The sequence below is a fragment of the Pygoscelis adeliae genome, unplaced genomic scaffold (genome assembly GCF_000699105.1).
Source record: "Pygoscelis adeliae isolate BGI_AS28 unplaced genomic scaffold, ASM69910v1 Scaffold168, whole genome shotgun sequence".
NCBI lineage: Eukaryota > Metazoa > Chordata > Aves > Sphenisciformes > Spheniscidae > Pygoscelis > Pygoscelis adeliae.
The window spans coordinates 3,825,105-3,845,701 of NW_008825566.1; the positions used below are offsets into that span (position 1 = coordinate 3,825,105).

Here is a 20,597-nt window from a genome sequence, read left to right on the forward strand (position 1 = left end):
GCCAAGTTTACTGTTTGTAGAATGGTAATGTAAATTAAAATTGTAATGTTTAAATTTAAATATCGAGATTACTTACAATCAAAACTTGAAAATTACATTTACATGAACTAGCTCTCAAACTTCTCTTTTGTAGGTGTTTGGTTAGTGTGTTACTTTAGGAACTTGCACAGAACGTGGTATCTGCCCTTGGGATGTGGATCAGACTAGCTTAGCTACTTAAAGCAGTCAATGTCATGCATTATTGCTCTGTGTGTTTTATAATAGAACCTTAGAAATATTTTCCTAAAAATACATACTCTTCAGTGTGGTGGTTATAGCAAAACTGAATTTTGAGAAAATCTGAGTCTAGGTCCTACCTGAACAACGTGTTTTTACATGTCTGTGAGTATATCATTTGCCCCTTGTAGCTTGATCACTCTAGTTGGGAAAACAGGTCTATATAGAACTGAGGTATTTGGGCTGAAAGCTCATAAATTATTACAGTATTTTAGTTGGTTTAGAATGTAGATATTGTAATAATCTAACAGATGATTGATGTATTGAGTTGGGCAGCAACTGAATACCTGCATTATGCCAAAGATTACCGAAAATGAACTGAAGCTTTGCCATTGGTTTTGGAATCTCTGCAATAATTGTACTCATCTTGTCCTAGATTACATGCTTTGTGTTATGATGTCTTAAAAACTTAATTGCTTCAGTAATTTGACAAGGAAAGAAGAAAAAACTGGAGTTGCAAAAGATGTTCCCATTATTGAAAGGGTTTTTAGAGGCTCCCTGTAGTCAGACTGGATTTGCTGTGTTTGCCAGAAGTGGTGCTCACAACTTAATCGAGATAACGATGTTCCTTCAGCCTCTATAAAATGTTACCAGCTGTTTTAAAGTTGGTAGTATATATTACTGAAAACTTGACATATATACACATCTGTTTAGGGAAGGAAGATTATAACTTGCATTTGTTTTCAGAAGACTAACAAAAAATGAAGCTTACAAAGTCTCCCATCTTAAACTTTTCAGATAGCCGTGGCACAGAAACTCTTAATCTGTGGACTGTCCTTACTCTTCCACGTGACTATTACAAAAACTTTGCCTGTGGAATACAACATTGATGATAACTTCACAGCTACAGCATCATGGCCTGTAAGGTTTTTCTACCTATATGTGTCTCTTATGGCTGCCCGACCCAAGTATTATTTTGCATGGACTTTAGGTAAGTACATATATTTAAAAAAAAAAAAAAAGTGTATGTATTGAGTTTCATTTGAGATGCTGCACACTTAGCATATATTAAAAAGTGACAGTGCCCTCTTGAGGCCTTAGGAAAACATTATTACACTTAAGTATTATGAGGTATTGTCAAAGTGTATTGAATGGTGTCTCTTTGAGAAACAAAACTTACCGTAAAACTAAGCACAGTGTTGTGACAGTGTTGCAAACGAGATCATGGTTTCCTGAACAAATCTGAGTCAAACATAAGGTTTTTTGGAGAGTGATAGTGTTTTAATGAGCAATGACTTTTTTGGTTTTAAAAATTGTAGTAAATCTAGTCTGATATACGATCCCTGATTTTTTTTCTTTTTGATACCTTGATTTTGGTATATCTGAAAAGTTCTTCTAAGCCTCTTTCTGTGGTTAGTTATCAGTAATTCGCTGTTGTTCAAGCATGAAGGAAAAATTAATATATTGAAATTCAGATATATCATAGTGTGGTTAATAGTAGATGGCATTCACAGTAGTATTTTCAGAATTTGATGGGTGACACTTCCATTTTAGTCTTTGTTTACTAAAAGATCTAATTAACCTACGGGATAACACCCATAGTCACTGATTTAAGACACTGAATAGATTATATAGTTTAAAGAAAGTTTTGCTTTTCACTTCACATATTTGAAAACAACAACACATACAACAGCAAAATCCTGTATGTATGTAAGCTGACGTCTTGGAAGTGGCTCACAAAACAGATTTCATCAGCTTCCTCCTCCTCTCCAGTTTTACATATTTGTTTCATAATTCTTTTGAGAGACAATCTGTGGGAAACAATGCAATAAAGAAAGCCTTAGTGTAGCAGAGCAGCATGACTCATTTACAGCTGCTGGTTTCATTCCTGATCAATGAATAAAGTGCTTTCAGCTTGTCTGGATATAGTAATTCTGGGGCTTGTTGTGGAATGAAATAATTTTGAATATTGTGCTCTTATGCACCAGTATCGTCGGCTGTAAAGAGTAGGAGTCATCTGAAAAATGAGCAATCTCTGGGATTTTTCCGCTGTAATACTTCAGATGGATTTCTCCTTATGCGCTTGCTAGCAGTGTAGAGCTAGCATTCCTTTGGTGAAATACTAAAGAAAATAAGCTATATCAACTCTGTACTTTTAGTTTGCTAAATAACTTTTTTTTTTAACCTTCTTTCTTCCATTTTACCTCCTCTAAACTTCTAATGGTATGACTAGAACGTGAGGGGGCCTTAACAGTTTTACGTACATTGCTATTCTTTGCACTTAAGGAAAAAAAAAAAAATCTGTTAATAAAATGAATACCTACTAAAATGCTAGTTAATAAAATGAGTACTTGCTCTAGCTGTAGTCTTTGTACTCTAGCTAGCAAGAGATTATGGAGTTCATGTCTTCAGCTGTTTCTAATTGAGCATAAAATCATTGTCTAATGTTTGAAGTCGACATCAGTGATGTCAGATGTATAGCAGCAAATTTTGTTGCTTTCAAAGATGTGTTTTAAAATTGTTATTGGTGAGGAAATAAAAATATTATTAAATATTATAAATTACCCTATATTAAATCAAACATCACAAAGCCCTCTTCCAGACTGGTAGATAACTGGAGAAACTGAACTTCAGGAAAGGAACTGTTTGAGTCAATTGTTTCTTTTACTTTCCAAGTACACTAGAAAATACCTTGAAAAAGTTGTTAAAACAGGAAAATGCAAAAGATATGAATTTCTCTTACAGGTCACTATTGTATAAAGTAAATTCTTTTTAATATGGTAATACAAACTGAGCAATTTCTCTTGCCTTGCTAGTTGTAATTTAAAAGGTGACAATTTAATTACAGTGCTTTAGATGAATTCTGAACTAACAGAGAGGGCTCATGTCCTGTAACTAGAGGACTAGATCTGCATTGCTTCTGCAGACCCTTTCGTCTACCTTGCTTCCAGTTCTTCAAGTCTCCTCTGAACTGGGAGAGGAGCTGGCGTTTTTCTCCCCGTGGTCACTTATTTATCCACGGAAGTGGATACATGGCTGGCTTCGTGCCTCATGGACGTGTGTCCATGTTTGGGTGTATGCAACCAAGCGCCTGGCTCAGCAGAGGCAATACTTGGGGAAAAAAAACTCGTTTCCTTGTAAGTGGCCATCCTAATTTGAGAAGCACAACTGAGGAAATTTTAGTGTCTGACCTAACAAACCTGAGGCAAAGGTGATGACTGAAGGTAACAGGCGGTATTCAGACTTAGATCCCTTGTATTTTCCTACATAGTCCAGATGACAGTAGCAGCTTTTTCTCCTAGGGAAAAATATTGTTTGCTTTGAACTACTGGACCTTTGACATGCATTGTAAACACTTCGCATTCAGAAGCCTTGTTAAGAGTGGCCTTGTGCCCTTAGTGGAAATCTGACAAACTCTGCATTGCTTAGTAAATTACTGTTTTCTTCTGAGGTTTGCACTGCTCTGTGTGGTGCTGTAAACGTGCACCTGCTTGAAGTGAATCGTGCAATTTTATCTGTATGCTTTAAACATCACTGTTACTGCATAATGAAGACCATACATGCATCTGAGCGTTGAGCTGCTATCTCAAATCATTACAACCAGCCACTGTTTCGTAGTCTTGATGCATCTCACTGACTTTGTTTTTCTGTCAAATTGCTCAAGCAAGTCTAAGTAGGCGGTATGAGAGAGGTGGGACATCTGTACTGTGAAGTCGATAGTGCTACCTTTCGTTCTTTTGCTTTTGTACAAGTTTTTTAATTGAAAGCCAGTGTGTTGCTTGGATTATTTTCTGTTTGTTCAAGTGTCTAATACAGTGATTCTCAGTATTTTAAAAAAATAAATATGTAGCCTTTAAAATGTGATAAATACTTTGAACAAACTATGTTGTGTGATGCACAATGTGTAATACAGGTAGTTTATAATTCACTTGTTTCTCTTTTTGTTTCATTGCAGCAGATGCAATTAATAATGCAGCAGGTTTTGGTTTTAGAGGCTATGATAAAAATGGAGTTACACGTTGGGATCTAATATCAAATCTGAGAATCCAACAAATAGAGGTTTGTTCATGGCTCTTTCAAATAAAATGCATGCCCATGTAGGTAGCTGCTTGTAATTTCAGTAACTTTTCCTACGCATTTTGTTCCTCAAGATAGTGAATATGTTCTAAGTCAGAAATGACATGTTCACACCCTTAGGAAAGGATGGAAAATAGAGTCTGTTTTGAATATGTTCTACTTGTCAGTTGACTTCCAAAATATTTTGTGGTTATAAGTAGTTGAGTAAATACCTTATTCAACTCGTCACAAAGTAGGGTTTTTTTATAATTTATATGTCAGAATTCTGAAGTATTTTGTAACATTTTACAATTACGGAAATAATTAATCTGTTTTTACTTTACAGTTTTCCACAAGTTTCAAGATGTTTCTTGATAACTGGAATATCCAAACAGCTCTTTGGCTTAAAAGGTATTTATTTCTTAAAGGAAAGCTTTTCTTCAATCAAGTCTCTTAGATAAACATGTCTTTGAAGATAACTTAACATTTAAAGCTAAACCTCACAAAGGAGTATGGTTGTTTAGCAACTGCATGGGACATTCTTCTTGTAATACTTGAATTAAAGCCTCTGAATTTAGCACTTCTCTTTTAGTGTAAACTGTCAGGTAATGATAGAAACTGTTTTTCTTCACTGGTCATAGGGAACCTAAAAGTACTGATCTGTGGAGGTGTCTCTTTTTTTCCCCTCTTGGCATTCAAAGCAGTGCATGTTGCTGAGAGCAGTAGGCAAAATGCACATCTTTGGCTGCTAGCTGGTGGAAACTCTGCTTTTTTTTTTTTTTAATTAGCCACACAGTGATACAGGAACTTCCATACGTTCTGTGAGAGAATTTTTGGCACTCCTTCCATAATGAGTGTGTGGCAAATATCAAACTCTACAATGTGCTATAAAAAAAAATTGCAAATGAGTATCCCTCAGATGTGCTTTTTTCCTTGTCTGGGAAATGGGTATAGTGCCCAGTGAACTAAATCACTCTGCTTTTACTACTACTTTGTGGTAACTAGAAAGTAAAAAAGTGTTCTTGAGTAGTACACGGATGTTGTTTCCCTTCTCCTAGTATCTGTATAGATGACGTTTTATGAATAGGTGTGAGTTTAACTGAGACACCCATCTTGGGATCACTCAGAGGACTTTATCTCTTACTGTAGGACAGTTGGCAATAGGATGTTGCTTCCATCAAATTTCTTTATAGTGTATTCTCTTTCTTCTGTAATTTCTTCCCTAAATATTTTTCTGAGCCAATTAAAAACAGAAATTGAAATTTATGTGATTATTCTAGTTGGCTCAATAGGCAATAGAATCTATTGCTAGGACAGTCAGTAAGCAAGAATTGCATGCTTGCAGGTATTGATATGTATCATTTAATAAAGCAAATAAGCTATTTTGAAATGTATTTTAATTTAATTAGAGAACAGAAGTTTATCAGTATTAAAAATTAATAGGAAAAGGTTGTGTTCCAACAAACTTTCAAAGCTCCTAAATTGAATGATGTTAAACTAAAACTGCTTTTAGTGGAGATGAATAACATTTCTGTTAAGAACTGAAAGAAAAAAATGCAAATCAATTGTTCAGGGTGACATTAAAAGAAGAGGCGAAGAAAAATTAAAGCAGCTCCTTTAATAAATATTTTTAAGAACAATTAAGTTCAACTTAAGAACAATTAATTGCTCTTAAATTTTTAAGAATAATTGTAGAAGAATCTTTGAGGGTAGTCTAAATACATATTGATTCTGCCACAGTGAAAGGGAGAAGGGTGGATGTTTTCTTAAAGATTTGTTGCAAGCAAGAGACTGTTTTAATGATTATCTATGAGGCAAAAATATTGGTCCAGAGTATGTATTATATTACCAATAATTTGGTTAGTTGCAATGTTTTGAATAGAGGACAAACTCATGTATTACTTTAAACATCCACTTTTAATACCTCACCTGTTTACCATTTATGGAACTATCTAAAAAACCTAGGCATTTGTCTCAGGTGAAATGCAGAAATATCAGATGTCAGCATTCATTCTGTTCTTTTCTGATACTCTTGAAAGAGGAACTGAACTTAAACTCTGTGTGTAAAAACAAACCCTTTGTAAAAACACAGCTAACTGTCTACAGAACATAAAGAAGTTTAATCAACATTTAAGATAGATCACCAAATACAGCAATTCTAAGGTATTATTGTTACAAGCATGCAAGTTAAAATAGATATTTACATAGTAGCATATATCAACAGTATATATCATGATAATGTTTCCTGACTGGGGAAGCTGTTATGTTCCCCCTCAGCCTGTTCATTGTTTTTTCCAAAGAAAACATCTAATTCCTTTTGTCTTTGGTCATGTTTGCAAAACCTCTGTGGTTCTTGTTGCTCTCTTCTGGCTTCTTTCCAATCTTCCTGTCATCTTGCAGAGGACGTAGTACCTCTGCTAAGACTGCCAGGGTCTTTCCCTGGCTTGTTACAGGCACAGTTGAACGCTTTTGAGTGGATTAATTACCTTTCTTTTCTTTAGATAACTCTTGCTAATACATCATAGTATTACATCTGTCTCTTTTTGCAGCAGCAATCTAGCGTTGATTCATGCTCAGCTGATACTCAGTGTTTCATACTGTTGATTCATATTCATGCTCAGCTACACTTCTTCAGTAATGTTAAATGGACGGGTACTGTTTTGTATCTCCCACTTTTCTTCTTAGATGTTCTAGACTTTGGACTCTATCTTGTTGATTTCAGAACATCATTTAAGTCTGTCAAGATAATTTTGGGTTCTAGTGCTCTGTCTGTTCAATGCCAGTCTCCTTCATTCCCCCTCACCCCTTCCACACACACCCCCCCAAAAAAAAAGGAAGGGAAGGCAGGGTGGAAGAATATACTTCTCAGTCTACCACCCAAGCCAGTAATGAAAGTATAGAACCAGACCAAGGGGAGTACCTTGCTGAACAGCTGATGCGTCTTCCCACTTACAGAGCAAATCAGATAACCTGAACCACCCATATTTGAACAGACTTTCTCAGCCTGTTGTGATGACCGTAGTTCCTTGGTTTGCTTTTAGGAATGTCAAGTGAAGCATTTCAACACAATTTATTATTGACAAATCCATGGAGAAGTTTTTAAGCTTACTTTTAACTGCTTGAAATTGAAGCCTGATTTTTTTTTTTTTCTTTTTCTAGTATATATCTTATCTGACTTGCATTGATATAGCTGAAATTTGATTAGTTAAGTTAGGTAGTTTTGTTAGCTCCTGAATGCTTTGCAGGGGAAAATCTCCTTAAAGTAGTTTAAACCAAATAAAGACTGAGGCTATTTATCAATTTATTAACAAGACATAATTAACCACCAGTCAGTGAAATATACATTTAGAATTAATATCAATACTGGAACGGATAATGTTTTATAAGTGCTTAGTGATGTGGCTTAATAAACAAATTTGTAAACACTCTTCTGTAACTAATCCCAAAGAGTTTAACAGTGTAGGTGCACACGCATGGTTACATGCAAACCGCGCCTCTACTCCCAAGGACGTGTGGGTTACAAAAGCACACCTCCTTCTGGCAGCGTGGGCCCCCTGCTTGTATGCACTGCCTGTGGGAGACGTGGATGCTCCAGCTCTCTGTGAACCCACTGATTCACATGCCAGTTGGAAAAGCATGCCACGAGTTCACGTGCATGCAGCTGATAGGGGTGGTATTTTGCTCCCTGCATACTGCACTGACAGTCCCCTAGCTGGATGCAGGCTACTCGGTGTCTACCGGGGAGGATGCTCTGTCTTGGCCGAGACAGAGGTCGTGATGCTGGTGGGGCAACTTCTGGCAGTGTCAAACCAGGTTTTGATGACTAGTATTTTGCTCCGAGGCATCTCCCACACTTGTTACAAATTTTCCTAGTGCTTTTCTACTTTCTAGGCTGACACCTTCTTTGTTTCAAAAGTCTCTTTGAAATTCCCTGGTTACTGTTTAGTCTGGCCAATGTTGCTTTCCTCTTTAAGGTGATCTATTGTGGGCAAATGTCCTTGGATAGTTTTGCGTGTTACGCATGCACACACCCGCGCCCTACTCAGGCCCATGTTGTCATCTTAACGGGCATTGTTAGCGAAGCCTTTTGGTAAGGGGAGGGGGCTCTGCTGGTACCCTGCACTGAAGACCTCCTAAGATAAAACTTACCCCATCTATTTGACTGGAATAAACTAAATTAGCAAAATACATTTTTGACCTTTCCCTATTCAGGTCCTGCCTTTTTACCTTCTGCTCTTTAACACTGACTGTATCATTTGGCCTCAGCAAGCTTTTGTATATATGGAAGTTGTAGTCAAGTAGTTAGTAGTGAATGTTTCGGCCCTCTGTATCATTAGCTTGTCTTCCTCCTTGAATAATAGACGTGCATTCTCTTCTCTCTGTTGCTTGCTATGTGTTTATAAAACCTTTTTACATATTGGTGTCTATGGCCTTTTTTAGTTAAAACTCATTTTTGTATGTTAGCCTTAGACTTGTGTTCGTGCATGCTTGTGCTGTTTATTTTTGCTTTATGTTAGTGTGCATCTCTTTCCATATTTCCTATTGCTTTTTGGTTTTCAGATCACTAAAGACATTAAAGAACTCTTGATGAAGCCATATCAGGACCTTACCATGTTTCCTATCATTCTTCCACATCATGATGGTTTGTCATTGTGTCATTTAATGTTGTCTTCTAGAAACTACTTTTCTTGGATTCCTATTTCCCTTCTTCCTTCTAGAATTCCTTACTGTAGGACCTTGCCTAATAATTTGGAGTCTCAATTTTTAAATAGCAGGGTTCAGCCATTCTCCTTATGATATTCTCACATCCCTAGAGTCATTAATTATAATTTCATCATCATGCTCACGCAAGAGTTTGTGGGATAGTCAGTGCCTTCCAGTGTAGCTTTTCAGACACATTCTTGGATGGCTTAAGATCCCTTATTAACACCAACACCCGTCTTTGGACGCTTCTGTGTCACTTCGCTGTAAACAAGTACCATATGCGATAGCACTGAGCATAGGTTAGCACTGAGGGGTTAAATCAGGAGCTGTGAATAGCTTCAAGTATTTTCTGTAAGTCATAACATAGTGGCAGCATTATTAAATAATAGTAAACTGCAGTTGCCTTGCAAATGATGTGTAGGAGATGAAACTGCTGAAAGTATAAATGTGTAAGTGATAACTGGGAAGATTGTTGGTGATCTGTGCCTCATGTTATTTATCTTGAATTGTCTTTGACTTCCTAGAGTGTGCTATGAGCGAGCCACCTTCAGCCCAACGATCCAAACCTTCATCCTCTCTGCCATTTGGCATGGGGTTTACCCAGGATATTACTTAACATTTTTAACAGGAGTACTAATGACACTAGCAGCACGAGCTGTAAGTACCAACCAAGTATCTTCTTAAATAATAAGTAGTTCTGTAAAAGAAAATTGATCATGTTCTGTAGTCCAAAGATGTGATTTAGAGTTGACAAACAGTCTGTCTGATAGTTCTGTTTACTTTTTTTAGTTATGAAAGCAATGGGAATGATTATTGATAAGGAGGGGTTGGTCAGTAGAAACAAGCAAGACTGTACACAGCCTATAACATCTTTGTAGCATATCTTTTGTGGAAGCCCTTCCTCTGTATTAACTGGTCATGTGTTATTATGCCATGCTAAACACGAGGATGTTATCTAAGATCATTCTGAAAAAACTTTATCACAGATTATCGGTAGCTTAAAATTTGGGGGGTCAGTGCTATATATTTATGGAGTCTGTCCCCCTCTCTAATTTCTGTCCAGTACTATTGTAAGGATGGTGACTAAAGAATGCTCCCCCTCAACCAGCAGATAAACATCTCTATTACTACTCAAAATTGGCCAGCCAGCAGCGCAGTCACATTAACAAGCTTTTACAGCTGCTATTCAGAACCATACGGAACCAGCAAATCTGCCAAGAAATCTCTCAGTCCTGCTTGAGTAAAGCTGAGTAAGATCAGAGGCAGGTTTATCAGTTACTCAAGGGGAAAGAGGAACAAAAAAACCTAGCTGTCAGCTCAGAGCAGAATAACAGACCACTTTTCTGTCAAAAGAACCAGGAGAATGAGAAATGAAGCAGACTGCTCTTTGTTGCTATAATAGCTAGGGGAAGGTGGTTCTTCAGATTTAGATGGTTACTAACAGTAATAAAACGCATGCTCCTCCTCTTTCTTCACCAAGGTGTGGGTATAGTCCCTGTTTGACAGAATTGACTCCTTCCTTTGCAATTGGTATAGCTCCCTTCTTTCTAGGCTCTATTGCAGTGAGCTTTTAACGTTTATCAGCCAGGGGCTGGTGCAAAAGCCAAGGTTCAGGGGCAGTTCACAGGTAAAAGTTGTTTGTGTGGTCGCAGTCAGGTGCGTCCAGTAAATCAGAGTGCTCACTGCACTTCATCCTGGGCTTTGCTAGTAAGCTGCATTGTATTCACGTCATATGTATCAACCAGTAGTCTATTAAATAAAAATATTGTTAGTTTCTGTATGAACAGTTACTTAATATTAACTGATAAGATATGTTAGAGGTACTTTAGCATGTTTATTATTTAACTCTACTAGCCTTTATTAAGACTGCAAAGCTTGGCAGCTCTGACCCACGCTTTCTTCTCCTGTCATGCTTAAGTATGTATTCAACTAGCTTTACTCCCTTTAATCATTACACGTTTCATAATCAGGTGTTTACTAGGAGCAATTATAGATTTATCTTAAAAGTTGTCCTTCAAGTCCTAAAATACTAGATTTCTCTACAAGAAATTCTGGGAAACTTCATCCAAGTCCATTTACTTAAATTCTGCTTAAGTTCATAAATACTTAAATTCCTGTGCTGGATGAAGCGCACTAGCCTAAAAGGCAGGGAATTTGAACTGACTCCTATTGAAGTCAATGGGCGTTTTGAATAGTTGACCAAACTGTAGCATTTAACTTCATCCTATGAATTTTGTGGAAGTGCAACAAACTGCACAGTAAGATAGCTCTCAAAGTTTATTCCTAAGCTAACTTACTATTATCTGCTTTTTCAGATAAGAAACAATATCAGACACTATTTTGTTGACTCTCCTGCTGTTAAACTATGTTATGATATTATAACATGGATGACAACTCAAGTAGCAATAAGTTACACAGTCGTGCCATTTGTACTGCTCTCTGTAAAACCCTCTTTCACCTTTTACAGGTAAGCATATTCTACCTGTTTCCTTCTTCTTTTCTTTCACTTGGAATAGAAGTAGTTTCTGTGGCATAAGATTTCTGAAGCTATTTTAGTGATAAGACTTATATGTTAGCTGAGCAAACTAATTGAACTGTATTTCTGTTCTAGTGCCCGAACATAGTTTGTGTTGCGTATGAGAGACCATAAAGTGATCTCGTTTTCGTATCATGATAGACTTATTTTTCCTGGGGCAGGGGGAAAAAACAACCAAAACCAGGGGGTACCTTTGAGATTACTATATGCACTTCAACTATTTTATAGCAAGACTAGATAACGACTTCCCAAAAGTAACTTTTGTGAAAAAGAGCAGACTTCACTTTACATCTCTGTTACAGCACTAAGTACTGTGGGGGAAGACTTCATTTCTGATTTTCCCCTTACTACTTTTCTTAAAAAGGAAATATTAATGTCTTCCTGACTTAAATGTCTTACGTGCAAAGTACTGTATGCAAGTAGGTTTTGACAGTTTATTCCTTAAGCATCCTGTAAGAGCGGTCAGAGTTTTATTGGATTATTATTTTTGTTTGTTTTTTAGCTCCTGCTATTTCTGTCTTCATATTGCCAGCATCCTGGTGTTGTTGGTATTTCCATTGAAAAGAACTCAAAAAGGAAGTAAAAAGTATGAAAGCATCCAGCCCGTGTGGTCCAAAAAGCTAGAAGAAGAAAATCTTTTGCAAAAGAACAGTTATTCCACAACAAATAATAGTTTCGGTCAGAAACAAGAAATAACCTGCAGATATCAAGCATTAAAACAGTGATTGAGGAAATACTATGATGAATATATTTTGTATGTTTTCAGAAACCCATTTTTAGCACCTTTTAAAGGGGTTTGTATTTGTTTGCAAAGATGTTTAGTAAGAAAAGAATGCATTACCTAGGAAAATCACATACAATAGCAAGACTGGAAACAAAACAAATTAACCCCTCCCATGCCATGTCCCTGTGGGTCACGCCTTATATGAAGATATTACCATTATTTCAATGGGCACTCAGGACTTGCAACGTATGTCCATAGGGTCATATGTGTGCCCTCTGCTGAATGTACGTTGTGTATCCCAAGGCACTGATGGGGTGGAATAAAATTGTGTCAATCTAGGATTAACAAATGGAAATTAGTTTTTCCAAATGAATGACTTGCCTTAAACCCTCTATTTACTGAAATATTGTTTCTAAGTGGGTATTTTCAAGTTTGATTTTGTGTGGAAAGCGTATTTCAAATATGTAATACCGTATGTTATAAAGAAGATAAAAATAGGAAATGCAAAGTGATTAGAAGGCTTTTGAATCTTTAAAAGGGAATTGCAATAAGCATCTCAGTATTTGGAGGGTTTTCTTAAAGTATCTCAAACTATTACAGTACATTATGGAACTGTAAACATTACTGATGCCAAATTGTAGTTAGGTTTCTTTGATAAAGAGTATAATTACACATAGCCCTTCTGAATGGATTAAAAAAAAAAATACCGAAGGTTCACCTTTTCCCGGGCTTGATAGCTCTAATCTAGGTTTCTTTTACTTCAAAGTAAAACCTAAAAACAATAAAAAACCACTGCCAAGTGGGCTTTGCAGCTAGAGAAGGAAAGGCAGCCATAGGACACAGAAGACAAATGTGCAAGCACCAGGATTTCAACGAAAAGTGTGTTTTTAACCTTAAATACCAGAAATACTTGTTCTAGAATAGAACTGTTTTACAAAAAATGATTTTTAATACTTAAAGTTGCTTTGAATTTTCAGGCATATGGTAGTTGATGATGCTTTCAGTATAAAATAGCAAAATTACCTTCAGCTCTAGCACACAGGTAGTCAAACATGAAATTACTATCGTAACCAATTTCTGTACGCTTGATAATTGATGGCCCTTTGTCCAAAGACGTATATGAATTTGAGGAAAAGCTTTTTCTTTAAATTAGAATTTTAAATGCAAAATTCACATCGTATTTCTGGGTAACATAATGAAAGAAAGAAATCCTTCTGACTGACTGAATTATGGACGTGTTTCAAGGGAATAATGCAGTGATTATATCTATTCCAGACCATTTATTGTGACGACGGTCCCTGCTAGAGTACTACTGTTAAAGGGCTACATTTTAATTGCTTATCTTCTGTATTTTCTTATTTTTTTTAAGTAAACACAAACTGTTTATCCACATGGGTTTTTTTAGCTTTAAAACTGACACAAAATACTACTGGAGAAAAATAATGTAGCTTGTTGATTAATAACCTACAAATGAATGAGAAAAATTTTGTCATAATATTTTGAACCTTAAATTTTTGATCAAATATCTGGCGCTAGTGGGGTGAATATTCTTAGTACCAGCAGTGCAATGATAGTCCTCAGCTTTGGGGATGCTACCATGCAAAAATAGTCACAATACTTCTGGCTTACTCTCTAAAGAACCAGACCTGAAGTCAGGTCAGAGTTGTTTCCTTGCTGTGATAGTTCTGTGTCTGGCCTTTGGCTCCTTGCCTAAAACTCCAGGGGGACAACGTACCTTTTCCATATACGTAGGTTAGCGCTAATTAACCTACACAGTTAGAAAGGGGGAACTAGGATGAGTCTGTTTAGGTGAGTAGGGATGTTCGTTGTTTCAGTGATGGCCGTATTATCTTTAAAAGAAAATAATCTGACTTCTAAATCCTTACTTTGATTACCCAAGCAGACCTCCCCTTACATGGGTTGTGGTTGTCATATGCCTCTTTGAAATGGCATTATGGTTTCCTCTGTTGTTTATAAGTAGGGGCACACTAGTTTCTTTGTTTGATTATCCTTATTAGATACGGAATCAGGAAAGATGTTTTCCTACTTTCTGTTCTTGAAGGGACATTTACATAAAGTAACAAATAGAATTGCACATTTCTGGGTGGGTGAGTAGAGTTAGGGTTGATTCTTTCAGCATTTGTTGATGTTGAACTTGACTGCACTGACAAGATGAATTTTACATATCTACCCAAACAAGCACTTTTGGATGCCAGTGCAACATCTAATGTGCCATTTTTACCATTAATGTTCTGGTACTCTCGTTTTCTTGTTTTGGCATGCGTGCCCATATGTCTGATGAAGGCTTGCTAATTCTTCATTATGAAATATGACAACAGGTGTAAGCACTCCCAGAAAATAAGCAGGTTTAGGATAGCAGAGGCTGGTACTTCAGTGTGAGTGAATTCACAGGTACAGTTTTGTCAGAACTTTTGTATATGAGGAAGTTAAAACAGCTCAGAAAATATGTACATGCTTCAGTTGGGCACAAGTGGCAAGATAGGGGTTCCAAAATTGGACATGACTGGTGTCTGCATGCAATACAATTATTTTCTTCATTATCTGAACCCCTTAAATAATTGCAACAGAAGAAAATTATGACAATTAGTTCTGCACAGAATTTATTTTTAAGTGTAGTGTCCTACAATTTGCCCTTTAAATGTCATTGCTGAATATAAAAGTGCTTTGAACCAAAATCTGCTCTTCATGCAAATGAATGATCTTGGGGACCATGGAAAGAGGTTTTTTGTTTTAATGGCAGCACTCTGATTTTAGTCAAACTGGGGGTTTGCTGTTGTTGCTTTCCTTCGCTTTACTGGTTTTCTGCCTTGCTATCGCACTGAATCCTCTTTATCCATTCGGTCAGAAAGTCAAGAGCAGCCAGCCCTGATGCTTTAGACAATTTTTAGGTTTTACACACATCATTTTATAATACTGAATTTGAAAGGATGGTGGTGGTTTACTATTGCTCTTGCTGAGAAAAACAGTAGAAAATAAATTTCCTAGAAATGTTTTGGGCATGAAGGAAACATGGTTTTAAGTATTCTTTCACTTATTAACTAATGTATGTCCAAAAGGTAAAAGTGTTTTCTGTATTGCAGATCAGCACACTATGAAAAGTAAATACAACATATCATTCATAATTTTATGGTGCTTTGCAGATATTTGCCTATTGTGAACAATTCATTCAGGCACTTAATGAGTTAATGTTAGTTAATAAATGTAGTCACCTGATAGTAACTATTTGCTTGCTTAACCTTTTTTTAACCTTTATGATTCTGTATTAATGAGAGACATATATTACATATTTAAGTAATACTTTCAGTGGTGCCTACTACTGTTGTAATCGGGAAGGCTTTGTTAGCTTTACAGTTACATATATGCCCTTCTTATTCAGGAAACTTATTCTTCCCTGGCCATTCCTTAAGTTGACATGTAGACAAGATTTCAGTAATAGGTGACATGACATTTTAAAATACATTACCATGTAAAAATATTGGTATGCGTTTCAATATGCTCTTGATAACAAATCGTACTTTTGTGAGAAGACTTTACGAAGACATCTTTGTATATTCCCTGCTCTACACTGACTTGTGGTAGGAGTTTTACCAGTATAGTATGGTATTTATTAGAAGAATTTTACACTTAAATAACTTGTTCTGCTTCCCCTGTGGGAATAAGTAACATGAATATAAATACTACACTTGTGTGACAGGATGCACACTAGGTAGTTGTGCCTCTATTGATGGCATTGATTTGGTTAGTGGTAAAATGGCCTCTGGTGCAGAGGAGACATTTATGAGATCCTCACCTCCTGTCAAATTCATATCAAAAGTAATTTTAACAGAATCTGGATTTTTCTCTCAGAAGCTTTGCAAACTAATTGTTGACAATTTGTTGAAATACATTGTCAAATGTGTCCTCACGTTTGCCTGCAAATGTGTCACTGTTGCTTACATGTAAACTTTCACATGCTCAACTTTGTAAGTTGGCCTTGAATGATAAAGAAATTTAAAAGCACAAGTTACAACAATCTAGGCTTTCATTTCCCTTATCCTTAAGTCTTTCACTTTGTGTTTCTCATTGAATTCTGAAATCAGGTTTGAGATTTTCTCATTTTCAATGAAAATTTGGAAATATTGCCATTTATGTTGAAAAGTGATCAGTGTTAGAAAAACAGATGGAAATAAATTTAAGGATTTTAATATGATGCAGACTCTACATATAAAAAAACATACATTGGTTCTGTGCTGATTCATTGCAGCATTTCATTACAAGATTAGCCTTTCTGTATTTATTTAGGTCCAGTAATACTCAGAAGAGCACTTGGAAGTATTTTTAAATTTCCTGTTAAAAAAATCAATTGGCTGTAAGTACGTAAACAAGTATTTAAATGCTATGCTGAATAAGTATCTAAGCAGATACTCTAGTGAATTGAGCCTACTCTCATTAGATTACCAGATCTGTCTGGATCTAAGCTAGCTGGCACTGTTGGTCTTGATCCTCTCCACAGTCGTGGTGGAAAAGCTGGCTGTGAAGAAATCTCTGGCAAGAACATGTCCTGTCAGTGGCCGGGAGGGTTTGCCAGAGTTCCTGGGGGGAGCTAACCCTACATGCAGAGCTTGACAGAGGATCTACTTGCCTGTGACCCAGGCTGCAGCTGCTCTGTACTACATCTACCTGGATTTTTTATGTGTTTGTGTCTCGACCTAGACATTTTGCAAACACCATGAAATCCAGGCATCCGCAAAGTCACCCTGCAAGGTTACAACTGCAAATATTGCAACAGTTGCTTATTATGGTCAAAACTAAATAGAAGAAAAAAAAATTTCTTAAAAACTTGTTTTGAGATGAGCCTTTTGTATGTTTTTTACAAAACCTAACCATCAATTGTATCAATTTTCATCCCATTAGATATTTAAAACATAATTTTGCTCACTTTAGGTATACAAATGTGCAAAAGCAAATTTTGCCACTTCATCTTCTGTGCGTTAGCTGTGTGTCCGGTGACTTAGGCCTGGTTTTGGTTTTAGATGTTTTTAGATTGTCTAAATCCATGTGCATATCCATATAAACATTGTGTAAACTTTATGGATTGACAAACTGTAGTTACATATAGTGTGCATAAATATACTTAAAATAGGTCATATCAGTATTTACGTGAGGCTAGCGTTGAGCCCTCCAGTTGTACACTACATCTGCTGAAGGCTGCTGGGCTCCGTTCTCAGAGTACTAAGCTTTCTGCTTCCTAAAGTGAAAATAGGATCTGTTGCTTACACTTTAAGTGGAAAGTAAAGGGCTTCTTTCACTCTGTTGCAAAACCAACCCTTACAGGATATTCTGCTGCAGGCTATGAATACAAAATTGGACTTCAGATATATGACTGAAATCTGAGTTAGGGCCACTTTCGGAGGGAACTTTTTGTATTAATAGTGACTCAGTCCAGCACCTTATTCCAAACAAACCTCTTGGCAAGAGAGACCTCCGCACAATCTTCTTCCTTCCTTTTGTTCTCTGAGGGAGGAATACCCCAAGCTGGATTTTCATTTAGGTTTCACTACAATGTGTCATATGGACAGATAGCTGTGGTCCTTGCTCTAGTCGGATTCACCTTCCGAACTGTGATGATGTAATCTGAAACAAAAAATAGAGAAACAGGGTGCCTAGAGACCGGTAATCAGAATAGTGCAACACTACATATTAAAGGTGCAACAATCTTTTGTCACAATAAGTTAAGGCGTATTTGCCTATGCATATTTTGCCTTTCTATTTGTTTCAGTTCTCTTTACATCTTTTCTTTGTACCTTCTTTTGTCCAGTGGTGTTGACTATTTCTATGAAGAATCTTCTGATGTGTCTTACTGTGACAAAGGTGTCAAAATGATACAATAGTAATTAGGTAGTTATTCTTAAATCCCAGACCTCAGATGTGTTCTAGATCAGTTAGAAGAGAACATTCAAAATGTATTGAATGAAAAAAAAAAAGTGTAAGATGGGTAAATATAGCGTTATTCAAAGATGTTGTAATAAGTTATTGAATTTAAGCATTTAAAATATGGAACTTTGTTCTTTCCTGCCTTGGTTACACATTCAAGGGAATAGTTTTACCTCAATGCAGAAGTAGTTACGCCTCCAACTACCCATATGTTAAGGTGAGAAAATACCCCTAAAAGTGGATAGCTACAGTATTCCTAAATTTGCCTTTCCTGGTTCAGATTATAATGCATTGTTGGTGAATTTCATTTTTATTATTCCAAAATATATATTTTTTAAAAAGTGTTATTTTTCAACAGATCCATAAACTACGTGTTGGTGTATGGTAAAATTAAAATACCACTGTTAGTTACACTGTGATTGTGATATTTTAATAATTACTTATTTCTAATTTGTCTCAGCAGTGCTGCAGAAGCAGCATGCTGTTATGTTTTAAAGGTGTTTTTAACTTGCCTATAGATGTTTTTTTTCTAATTTGTGTCTTTAAATCTGATTAAACTGTAGTTTAAAAAAAGTGAACTTGTTTTCCTAAATTCTTTGGTGTCTGTCTGTCTTTAAAATAATTTTGTTCTTTAGCACTCATTAATGCAGTTTCTCCTTTTAGATTACTAAGCATTACAATGCATGCATTTACACTTATTTGGAGTGTTCTGCTTCAAAATTGCTTTTATTTCATTTTCTAGAGCTTAGATACAAATATATGTATATAATTATTTTCTAATAGAGCTGCTAAATAGAATTTCAAGTCTAGCCTCTTGTTACTTGAGAAAGGTACTTATGCAACTTTAAACCCTGCATCGTGCACTACTTCTGAATATGACCGCTCAGGTATTTTTAGCTTGAGAAATGGAAACCTCATAACTAACAAATCAAAATCAATGTTTTGAACAACTGCTTCTTTAAGTGATGATTCCAAAGCAGCAGGACTGAATGTGTACCATACAGGTCCATTTTTTTTGCTTTTTGAAACTTGCCTACTAGGACTCCACTATGGTAGTTTCTGTTGGCTGCTGACAGTGTGTGAAAGCAGGCTGGGAGAGACTGCTTGACCTACAGGTTCTTTACCACGTGCGTTTAGATTGTTATAGAAAAGAGGGGATATTGTATGTCGCTAGTAAACGAGGGCTGTTTCCATCACTTCCTGATTCATACTGAATCATTTTCTCTCTTCCCTTCATCTGGTATTAATTCTGCTTCGGTACAAACCTTGTAATGCCAATGTAACTGTGAAGACATCGTTACAAAGATCTGTTTCTGCAAGTGGTCCCACCCTGGGGGAATACTGGAATGTGTGCGTTGGTCTCTTGAAAGGCCCGACTGTAGTAATGATACTTCTAAGCCTTGTGTGTTTAGAATTATCTTTTAGCACGCTGTATCGTGGGAGATCAAAATACTTGCCATTTCAACACAAAGGACTGCCGATGCAATTTTAGAAGCTCTGGTGACTTTTGTCATTTCAACCAGAAGTTAGAGACTGCAATGGAAACTGCCTTCTCAAATATGCATTCACAATGGAGTTGGTCAGAAGTATGAATAGTGTCTTCATGAGCTAAACATTTATTACTGCATTTGGTGAAAAACTCATTTGAACAGATTAAGATAAAGCACAGCTTTCTGCTCCTACTTCAGGATGCTAAGACTTGTTGGTGAATCTGATTGTTCTTATGATGGAAATTTTTAACTCTGCTCTTTCAAGGTACTGAACAGAAAGAGTCCTGATTAAGAACATCCCGGAGCCAGCAGACATTTTCCTGTGCCTGCAATTAACTTAATTCCATCTGAGTAACTTCCTGATAACATGCAGGATGTTTCAGTATAGAATACAGAAGGAGTTCTAGGGGAAGATGTCTTCAACCCACTTACTAGATTAGAGTTGGAGACCTGTACCCGCAGCAAGGTTTGCCAGCACATCTTACAGATCTTCCTAGGATGGTCGTATAGAGTAGCAAAAGAGTTATTTCTCATTATCTTTCCAAACTAAATAAACTATGACAGTAAAAGGACTCTCCATGCTTTTATTCTAATTATTCTGCTGTCGTAAGAAAAACATTTAAATACAAAACAAGCAAGAGATAAAAACCAAAACACTCCTGTATTACACATTGTCATGGTTTAACCTCAGCTGGCAACCAAGCCCAGCACAGCCGCTCGCTCACTCCCCCTCGGTGGGATGGGGGAGAGAAACGGAAGGGTAAAAGTGAGAAAACTCGTGGGTTGAGATAAAGACAGTTTAATAGGTAAAGCAAAAGCCGCACACGCAAGCAAAGCAAAACAAGGAATTCATTCACTACTTCGCATTGCAGGCAGGTGTTCAGCCATCTGAACAGGCTGCCCAGGGAAGTGGTTGAGTCCCCATCCCTGGAGGTAT

At 36.6% G+C, this 20,597-nt stretch overlaps 1 protein-coding gene across 1 annotated transcript in view; it reads left to right on the top strand.

The window, feature by feature from the left end:
• The window catches only part of MBOAT2 (membrane bound O-acyltransferase domain containing 2), a 111,363-nt gene extending 98,192 nt beyond the window's left edge, over positions 1 to 13,171 (top strand). The window contains exons 8-13 of the mRNA XM_009332515.1: positions 1,015 to 1,207; positions 4,172 to 4,275; positions 4,619 to 4,683; positions 9,501 to 9,633; positions 11,292 to 11,443; positions 12,015 to 13,171. Coding sequence (XP_009330790.1) covers positions 1,015 to 1,207; positions 4,172 to 4,275; positions 4,619 to 4,683; positions 9,501 to 9,633; positions 11,292 to 11,443; positions 12,015 to 12,237 — 870 coding nt within the window. The 3' untranslated portion in view covers positions 12,238 to 13,171. The remainder of the gene's footprint in view (positions 1 to 1,014; positions 1,208 to 4,171; positions 4,276 to 4,618; positions 4,684 to 9,500; positions 9,634 to 11,291; positions 11,444 to 12,014) is intronic.
• Positions 13,172 to 20,597: the final 7,426 nt, after the last annotated feature.